Raw genomic sequence first — 10,297 nt, 5'->3', positions numbered from 1 at the left:
TTTTCATGCCTAAGCAAAAGTTCTCACTTGTAGGTTACGTCAACAGAAAGAAAACAGCATTAAGAGCAGCCTAGAAGTAGCAAAAAGCCCAAGAGATCTGTTTACTTTTTCTTATCTTTACCCATCCATTAGTCAGGAAATACAACGCAGGCAGCAGGAGGCTGGGAAAAGCTGCAGTGGTTACTGATCTGAGGTGCAGAAGTGATGAAAGCGGCAATCACAAAAATCAGGGAAAACTAGATGCAGAAATTCAAGGTGTTTCTTCTAAAATTGCTCTCAGTGAAGGTTTTTACACAGATTCCTGGTGCTAAAGCAAGGCTATTCTGCCCGATGCAAACAGCCTGCCTTTCCTGTTAACGGTACGTTCCTCCTTTCTCCCTCATCCACAAAGAGACATACAGCACAGACGACTGCAGTGAGGAAGATAATGCACGAATCTGCCTTTACTTATCACACTTAAATGTAGAAGCAGAGGATTAAAAATAACCTAAAATCCTTCTCATACTGAAAAAGCAATTGCCTTGTGGGGTTTCTACACACCAGTATTTCTCACTTTTGATCCTAAAAGCTTCTTTGAGGACTGCTTCTCTAAAACAGAATAAAAATAAAGAATTGTACACAGTGTGACAATGGAAGCAAATTATCCAATCTAGTTCAGTTTAATTTAAATGATTTACATTATAATTTAATGCCGTGATATTCTGTTGCCTGATCTGGATGATCTTGTCTGCTTAAGCTATAAATTACAAAACAAAATGAAACTAGAGAGTTTATTTTTGTGAATCTTCTTCTGCGTGGCTTATGTTCTGTTTTGTAGTTTTCATTTTCTTAAAACCAATAGGAACTTCTGCTCTTCCCAAAAGAAACTGTTCCCACTTGGGAAGAGATTCTTTTATTGATGCCCAATAGAGAGTCTGAGAAAGATATAAAAAAAAATAAACTTAATTTCAAAATCCGATTCAGCCTGTTTAACAACAACACATATATGCAATGCGTTATTAAATTTTGCTTTACAAGTGAAGCAATTCAGAAAACAACAACATACTTACACAGGAAATTTCAAATCTCTTGTATGATACAAAATACCAGCCTGGAAAGACTTCATTCTGCAGCATCAACTGTGAAGCGACTGAATGTGCCCTCTTGTGGTAAGCAAAAGATTAGTTTAGACCGTCATAGTACCTTTAAAAAAATGTTTTCTGTGACAATAATTTTTTCCAAAAGCAGCTTTTGTATTTATGTTAGTGGAGTTTAATTCTAAAGTGGAAAAAAATGTCCAATGTTATAAACAAAAAGTGCTATGTAAACTGGTTACCTGAGAAAAGTTTGCAGTAATGTAGCTCAAAATAAGTAAGTAAAATTTTAAATGTGATAAATCACTGACAAAGTAATGGGCTCACAAATTAAAAAAAAACCCAAACAAAAATCCAAACAAAACCAAACCCAAAACCAGTTTATCATGTGGTCTAAGAAAAACACTGCAGATTATCCAACTTTTTCTCCACATTACCCTGTGCCTCTGAGTAATAGATTTAACTTTTTTTTTTTTTAAAATCTGTGCAATGGACATGCCATCCATCATTTTTGTTTGCTGGATTTTGAAGAAAATTTTAAGTGCCAGGTATCTTCCCCCCTCTCCCCAAAATAATGTGATCCAAGAGATGTATTAAGCCAACACTTTAATCCATCTACCTATGTAAATATTTTTAGACATGAATGTCCATTCAGAAAAAAAGTAAATTTTGCAGTAGAGAACATTTATGCTACATATATATTGAGCCTTTTTTTTTCTTTACTTAAGTATACAGTGTAGAAGCAGCGTACCACAAAACTGAACATCTCCCTACAGAGTATTAGATTCCTGGCTAATCATTTTGATCCTTACATGTAACTCAGATATAACTATAGCTCTTGCAGATTTACAAAAATATTTTCTTCAACAGATTTACTCAAAGAATCTTTTTTGACAAGCATATGTGCTGTCACACAAAACTACTCCGACTTAGCAAGCTGGGGATCCATTATAGCCATAACTTTCAAAGTATATTAATACAGACACATATATGGCTGAGTGAAATATGCTCAGAAGTGTTTTGGAACAAAGCACGCACAAGAATTTTCTACCATGGAAGAAAGTTTTCTTCTTCCACTATTTATAGAACTCTTCTCTAGAAGTATAAAAAAAGGCTGAGATAGGATCTTCTCCTTCAAATAGTAACGCTGTTCTCTCTTAAAATTCAACCGCTGCTGCAGAGCGTAGACATCTCTGCCTTCTCCAGTTTGTGCGGACTTTGGTTTACATGCCACAAGCAGCTGAGCACCTAACACAGGACAGAGGGAGAAGCAGTCTCAGACTGACCTAAACAACTCTTGAGGTGCCTTGAAAGTCCTCGAGGAGTCTGAAACTACTTCCAAACACAGTCAAAATAGGTTCAATATTAGTAGCTGGGCATCCTTCTTAGCATCAGTCAAGATAGACAGGTATCTAGGAAAAATCTGTAAAAGCCTGTCTTGAATCTCAAAATTTTTTAAAAAACAAATAAAACACTGTATGAGCTAGGCTATTTTACAAAACACAATGACAAAAACTTTTAACAGTAACCAGAATGAGAAGTGATGCTTCTCGTTTAAGTAACAGCATAAGCATTACAACACTTGCCCAGCAGGTGTGAAACTAATGTACAATACACCTCTCCTCGCTGGCTGACTGCGCTAAAATCCGCACCCCTCCCCTCCTCTGACAGCGCCCTAGCACACAAACTAGCGTGGGACATTCCGTGCTACTATGTCTGTGGAAATTAAGCCACCCTACAATGAAGAAACCACAAATCACTGTGCAAGAAACGCCACTGGGAACCTGACTCAGTGGCCTTGTGGTTAAGACAGTTTGTATCAGGAAGAGCCGTGCTCCCATTGCTGTTCCCGGGACCGTTTCTGTTCTTCTCATTCTTTCATCCATCGCTGCACAATATTGACAACACAGTCTCGATATTAAGCAACTGAACTTTTTAAGTTATATCAGGAAAACATCAGTTCTCAGAGTAACGTGCTGTTCACCATCCTTATGTATAAATAATGTTTTAGGGACTACAGGTTAAGAATTAAAAATTGAATGTTCCTGCTGTAGCAGTGCTTTTCATAAGCTCCCACACAACCATAAAATAACTCTGAGAAGTGAACATTTCTCTGTTTATGCTGATAAACTATTTATCCTGAAAGGTAAAGATGACAATCTGTGACACACTAAGAACAGGATGACCATATAAAACAAACTAAATAGCTCTGACATAAAAAAGACAGTAATCTGATATTCACAACATTTATTTTTATATCTGACTTCGTTTTTAAATAGAAGTTTGTACAGTTCTGAAAGCTGCTAAATATTTCCACCAGAATGCTTCAGAATCTAGGGACCTTGCCCCAGAATTTAGGTTCAGCTTGCTACACAGTACACAGGCCTTTGGCTATACCAGTCACTGGATTTTAAAATCAATTATTTTCACTTTAAGAACATGCTTCAGGGGGAAAAAAAGCAAAATATTTGGTAAACAGCAAACAAAAAGACAGAGTTCTAGGACTTACTTCTAACTTAACAGTATCAGGATGTGGAAGTAAATACACTATTTCCTGCAGCTTTTTTTCTGCTGCTTCTATATCCTAGAACACAGGCAAAACACATTTTAAAAACAAACACTGGGCATTTTAAAAGGAAAATGCACATTCACACAAAGACATTTAAATTAACTACATAAATCCATTAGAACTAAGCAGCATTCAAACAGTAACACTGAAGTTCAAATCTTTCTGTTTAGGCATTCTGAAATCCAACCTGTACTATTAAGACTAACACCCCACAGTTTCCGAATGTGTTTGCTGCACCTTTTTGATACAAGAATAAATTTCACGACCACGTAAGACTGTTGCCGTAAAACCCCATTATTCGCTCTGGGTACCAGGGTAAATTCCAGTTCAATTCTCTTCTATAAAACTTAAGAAAATAGAGGGGAATGAAACGATTTTCTCTGTGCTGCATGAAGACTGAAGTATGTATTCTAGCTACTGTAACTGTAAAGTAGGCAAATTATGTGCAAGATCTTTACTCCTCAAGACAAAGATGACTTGCTAATATGCATGCATAACATGTGCACAAAAATGTAGAGCTGCAGCAAGCTGTTCACCAGACAAACTTGGATGACAATGCACCTCACATAGCTTTCTTACAAAAAAAAAAAAGAAATTTAAAAATCAGTATTTGGGTTTCTGCTTGTCCAGTGGATGTATGCTGGATTCATAAAGGCCTGAATATTTTTTTTTCCCTCAAAGAAGCAACCAGAAAACAACAGCGACAAACAAATCAAAACATCCCCCCCAAACTAACCGCCCTCCCCCTTTAAAGTTCTGACCCGTTCTTGTGGGCTTAGTTCCATACCCAAACATTGAAGAGATTGAGTGGTGGGCAGATGAAGAGAGACAGAAAGGGACGTGGGAGTGGGGTGTGAAGAAGCCAAAGCTGAACAGAGTGGAGGGGGAAAGAAAGTATAGCAGATGGCAGAGTTGGGAGCAGAGAGCGGGTGTGAAGAGTACAACAGAAAAACTAAATGAGAGAGGAAATTCCCCAAAGGGACTTCCCAAATATTCACCACCACTGCCGCTGAAAAGAAGAGTGAGATTCTGGAGAAGCATATCCACAAGAGAGACCAAACATGATTACTCGTATTGAATAATAGCCAACGTGAATACAACAATAAGTAAACAGTGCTTGACTCAAGTTTAGTTTGAAAAATATGACTCAAATTCAGTGGAGTATGATTAATAAAAGCAAAAACCAGCCTTACAGTTATTTGAAGTTCAACTCGGTGATACAGATACACTCAGTTCATTCAGTTTATAGTGCTCATCTTATCTTATTAATTCCTTTTGCAGCATGACTGCATTCTCTTGTACATAACTACTAATCTAATCCAAGCGAAAGTGTTCTCTCTTTTCTACAGCAAAGCGCATACCCTTGTAGGAACCGCAAGGATGTCTGAGAAAGAACAAACTAAACCTCAGATTTATATAAATCCTAGGAAGCAGTAAGCAGCTATCTCCTTTCGGGTGAGAAAAGACTAACAGGAGATAAACATGAAGGGGCAATATAAGCAGAGATGGAAGCCACCTGAAGTCACAATGTCAAAATAACAGAAGACAACGCCCGCTTACGTAACCTAAGCAAGGCTTTTCTCTGTTGCGTATACTTAAAAGAGAGATACCACAAAGGGCACTGAATGAAGCTCCTACCAGTATGGCTCAGACCAAGGCTAGAGAAGTTATCACCTTTCTGAAAAAAAGGATCCATGAGTAACATTCACTTCATATTGTTCCAGAATACTTTCCTCCTTTCTGATTCTTTCCTAATTCCCATACGAATTTTCACAGGAAGGAAGAATACCAGCCCAGATCATTATTTCTTTATATACTCAGCTAAGTCACTGGACTGTTTATGGTAATGGGAAATGAGTGTCTTTCAGGCAAGAAAGGAGACAGCAGTTGCGCATATATGTTTAGTGGAGAAGGTCACTTTGGCATAGCCTAGATATTGGATGTGTCTTTTCGTTGCTCACTCTAGTTTGTATGTTGTGCAGTCCATTGTCATTCAGAATACTGATTTAATGACAGACAGTGAAAGAAATTTTTGCTGGAAGGTGTAGTATGCTTTGGAAAATAACTGGGACTACTGAAAGATTAGATGGCACTTCTTGCATGTCTATACAGCTGGTAAGCTTTGTATGGAAAAGATCCCCCGCTATCTATCAATATAAAAATAAATACATCAGCAATGTAAACGTCTTTGGAAAAAGAAAAACAGGGAATCTATTATGTCACAGTACTGAAAAAAGAGAGCATCTTACAACACTTCCCCTAAAACCACAAGGACTGGAACAAAAAAGACCCTTCCCCAGAGGTAAAATGGAATGCATGACACATGCATCACTTTTAAGGGAGACCAAATTCAGCTGTCACTTATATTGATATCACTCTGGCAGAATCCCACTTCGATAATTCCAGAATTACATGCCTGTGAAAGAAAGCAAATTTGGTCTAAATTACCATCTCAATACTAATTACTGTATAGTATCTTCTTTATTTTCTGTTTCATATTATAAGCTGTTGCACAGTAGCATATATTTCTAAACACAAGAAATATTACTAGGAAACAAATGTCATAAACTAGATTATAAATACTAGTCTAATTTATGCTTTTATTACGACAACATTATGTAAGTACCAAATGTACAGATTTCCCTAATCTGCAGTCTGCCTCTAAAGACATCAAGGAAAGTACTCTAATTATGTTAAAATGCTGAACAAGTGCTTATAATGTTAAAATTTCAATTAAAAAAAATAATGTTTAGTTCCTTGCTTCCTACTGATTAGAAAAGAAATTAATTTTGAAATGCTTTCCTGTGCATAAATATCAACTAGCACAGAAAAAGAAAAATGTCTTTTGCTATGATCGCATACTGAAAACAACTGATTTTGCTTACACGCAGAAAACCAGAAATGCAAATAAAAAAATAACACTTCATCATGTCCATGTATTTTTGAGTAGGCCAAATCAACAACTCTCCACATGGTAACTGTGAAATGTACAGTGCCTGGTATCAGGAACAATATTCTGAAGCTGGCACATTAATCAGTCTTGTTTTCAAGCTTCTCATATATTATTCTGCATAGATTTTTTTTTTTCCTCCCTGTTTTCTTCTGTTATCAGAAAGCATCTGCAGGAGCGCATGCCTGTTAAAACTAGTATAAAATTAATAGATTTAAACTGATTTATGCTACTTTATCCTGCAACAGAATTTGTTTTGATACATATGTTTTTGCTTTTTTTCCATACCAACACCAACATTTTTGACACTTGAAAGGAACAATTTTGAGGATGTGACAGAAGATGGCAAATATCTGTTTAACTGCAAAAATATTTACACTCTGTATATGTCTGAACTATTGTTAACATTTCCAATACAACAAGCTTTCAGCATGTAGAAATATACCCTGCATTTATTATGTTTGCCTGTATATGCAAACCAAGAATACATTTATAAAAGACAAATAATTTTAAAAATACATATTTATGAAATAAGAATCTATTATAAAATGCATATGGAAAATTGGAGTCATAATAGCTGAAATCACTAAATTAATGGAGCACTAACTATGGAAAAACGGAACAAACCATCCACCTCTCCCCAGCCTCCCACTGAAGTGGCTGCACTTATCTATACCCAGTACTGAGGGGTTTGATTGTCCCTGCCCAGAATGCACCAGTCTACCAGCGTCCAGGTTGAAAAATCTTCCTTGTCACAGAATAGTTAGGAAGGCGTCTCTGATTAACTGTTCTGCCTTGTCTACCACTCCCTAAATATAACTTCAATTTAAATACAAAGAGGGTCTGCAACAGAATTACACCCACTCGAAATGTGAACATTTGAAATCTTAACCAGGTTCTGCATGAAGAAACAAAAAAATTTCGATGACATAAATTAATTCCGTGATTTTTCTAGAGGAAAACTTACCATTTCACTAAATATAATACATGTAGTATGGACCCTTAGTAAGAGTTTAAAGAAAAAGCATGAAAGGCATGGTTTTTTGCTGCTTCCTGAACAACAGACAAACGTTTTTCAAATGCATGCCCATGTCAGTGGTCAAGTACAATCTCTTCAAACTCAGATGCCTAAGCTAGGGGTTCCAGAACAGGTTTCAGCACTTCAGTCCCTGCCATCAAACAGATCTTTGTAATTGCCTATTCTCAAACATCTGCTGAATTTACCTAGGAAACAGGAATCTTACCTAAATCTGACAACAGGTATGCAGAACAGCTATTAACATCATTAACAGTATCACCACTAGGAAGAGACAGAAACACCAAAAACTGCTTTTACAGACTTACAAGTAGATTCTTGAAGTCACTCAACACTCCCTTAAAGGAAAACATTAAACTGAGAACTTCTTCCATGACTTCACACAACTGCAGCAGGAAAATAGTTCCAACCCAGAATTACAAGCACTACAGGCTGGTCAGCCCCTATTTCTAAATACATCCCTGTATCTTGAATTCAAGTGCAGAGGTGCTGTGAGTCTTGTCAGACTCTTAAGTTCTCTTAGGCAGACATGTAATAGCTTGTGTTGCATCTCTACATGTACTTTTAAAAAAAAAAAAAAAAGAAAAAAGATAGTAGCAGCTGCCACCACGAGGCTCATATAAGAAGGGCATAGGAAATAGGTAGTGATGCCATCAGATAATAAAGACTTGTCATTTAATAGTTTTGGTCAAGTTCCAGAAAAGAGGATTGCATACAGAAGAATTAAAATGAAAACTACAGAGCAAACACTTTTCTAAAAAAAAACTCTCTAAGCTACATAACCATGACATTTCAGCGCAGTTCCTGATAGCTGCAGAAACTTACATTTAAAAGTGCTGCGTTCCTTTTATGAGCTGCATCAGCTGCTTGAGTTTGCCATGTCTTTTTAGTCTTTTTGTCTCCTAGATAAGTCTCCATCTGCTGTAGCAGCTCTGATCTCTGAGACAGTCTACAAAGGAAAACATTTTGCTAAGTGGGTAGAACATTTCGCTCAGGAGCTAGAAAATAACCTTTTTACCTTACCCAGTTTTCTCAAAACTATGGGGCTAATTAAGCCGGCTGTAGGGTGGGTGTGCTGGGGGAGGGAAAAGGTACAGGCAGACACCACCTGCTGTGCTTGTATGAAGCTCTAGTGTTGCAACCAGCAGTCCTCATATGCTAAGGTGCTTAGAAGTACCGCATCTCCCAGAAGAGGAAAGCCAGGGTGGGTTGGGGTGACTTGATCAGTACTACTCTCGCTCATTGGCAAGTACTAGTTGTTACAAAAGAAGCAGATTTTTCTGAATCATTACTGTACTTGCTTCACAACATGAGCTTTCAGGGCAACAAAGAAGCAATTCCATAATTGGGACACAGTGCGAGAGAATCCAGTTACCGTCTCCAGGTAGGAATTGAATGGTGACAGGAGGTTAACAGTGGACATCTTAAACCAGTACCACCATTGGAAGTCAAAAACCTCACCAACCCAAACACCCTTAACGGCAAGCAAAGATGCTAATTCCAATAGCTCGTGAAGGAAGAGTGCCACCTCCTGGAACAGCAGCCCCTCGGTGAAATACCACCGTGCTCCGTGCTGAGCTAGGGTCACGGCTCACAGGATGGTGACTGGCAGGGAGGGAGGTCTCGCAAGAGCACACCAGCACCTGCTGCGCGGCAGGCCACAGCGCCGAAACCATTACTTACATCTTTTCATGTCTTCTAGCAAGGTGAACCTCCTGCGTCAAGTAGGATGACATTTTCAGTTGCTGGCCCCAGTTTTGCCACCCTATGAAAGGAAAAATCAAGTGAAATTAAAATCTTCCAAAGATAGACAGGAACATACGCTTTCCAGTATCAAACAATTCCGTGTTAAAAAGCTGCACTCCTATTTGTGTATCAGCTATCTGTGCAAAACCTGCCACAAGACATTGTTACGTTATGCTTTAAATACATGCACGCTACTAATGTTCACAGTATGTTTTAGGAAAAAAAATTACATTTGAATAGCAAAATTGCTATTAAATTTGCATTTTAATAGCAAACTAAAATTTTACTTTCAACTTTCAGAGTTCAGTTTTCTCAAGTTTCAGATGCTTACACCTGCACGTGCAAGCTACATGCTTGCATACTTTGTGTATTACTGTTTACACTGGTGATTTCTGGCTTTTGTCATGTTTCTCTGAGCATAATGTTATACTTGTAAGCATCATTTATAACTACCTCTCACAGATTCCCTGTTTATAGGAATTTATGTTTAGATATAAACACAATTAAACTAAATAACTTAAGCTATTAAACCAGTTAATTATCTGAGTGCTTGAAAAATTAAGTGAAAACTTCTTGAGTGTAGCTCTTCAGTACTGTAACACAGTAACAGTGTGACAAGCTTAAACTGTTCAGTTTTTTAATTTTTGAGATATGAAGGAAATGAACTGGCCACTGCACGTAGTTCAGGATCCTACAGCCCTTTTCCGAAGGCTGAAAGTTTTTTTTAGTCCTAGTATTTTTTCACCTCAGTTGCCCATGTTGTTACGAGTAAAATGAAAGAAAATAAAAGAATCTACCACACGGTTCACAACGTTGAAGGTGGGGAGAACAAAAAGGTGTCACCAAGATCCAAGAGCATTAGGAAATGCCTCCTCTGTGTCAAGACAGTCACGTCACAGAATCACAGAATGTCAGGAGTTGGA

At 37.6% G+C, this 10,297-nt stretch overlaps 1 protein-coding gene across 1 annotated transcript; it reads right to left on the bottom strand.

Moving 5' to 3' along the window:
* Window positions 1-425: 425 nt before the first annotated feature.
* On the bottom strand, window positions 426-9,379 carry LOC104277378 (chromosome unknown open reading frame, human C3orf14). The gene is made up of 4 exons (XM_009874000.1): window positions 9,312-9,379; window positions 8,454-8,577; window positions 3,583-3,657; window positions 426-914 (listed from the first exon to the last, which is right to left on the bottom strand). Exons 1-4 carry the CDS (start codon window positions 9,362-9,364, stop codon window positions 771-773), a joined length of 396 nt encoding a protein of 131 aa, XP_009872302.1. The 5' UTR covers window positions 9,365-9,379; the 3' UTR covers window positions 426-770.
* Window positions 9,380-10,297: the final 918 nt, after the last annotated feature.

The sequence above is a fragment of the Apaloderma vittatum genome, unplaced genomic scaffold (assembly GCF_000703405.1).
Source record: "Apaloderma vittatum isolate BGI_N311 unplaced genomic scaffold, ASM70340v1 scaffold24017, whole genome shotgun sequence".
Taxonomy (NCBI): Eukaryota; Metazoa; Chordata; class Aves; order Trogoniformes; family Trogonidae; genus Apaloderma; species Apaloderma vittatum.
Note: the sequence above shows the minus strand (reverse complement) of the source record. Positions and strands in the feature narration are given on the sequence as shown.

Coding starts and splice junctions, on each gene's coding strand:
- LOC104277378 (XM_009874000.1), bottom strand. CDS start 9,364: ATGTCATCCTACTTGACGCAGGAGGTTCACCTTGCTAGAAGACATGAA. Junction 3,658..8,453: donor GGAACGCAGCACTTTTAAAT/GTAAGTTTCTGC, acceptor CCTGTGTTCTAG/GATATAGAAGCAGCAGAAAA. Junction 915..3,582: donor CTGATACTGTTAAGTTAGAA/GTAAGTCCTAGA, acceptor TATCTTTCTCAG/ACTCTCTATTGGGCATCAAT.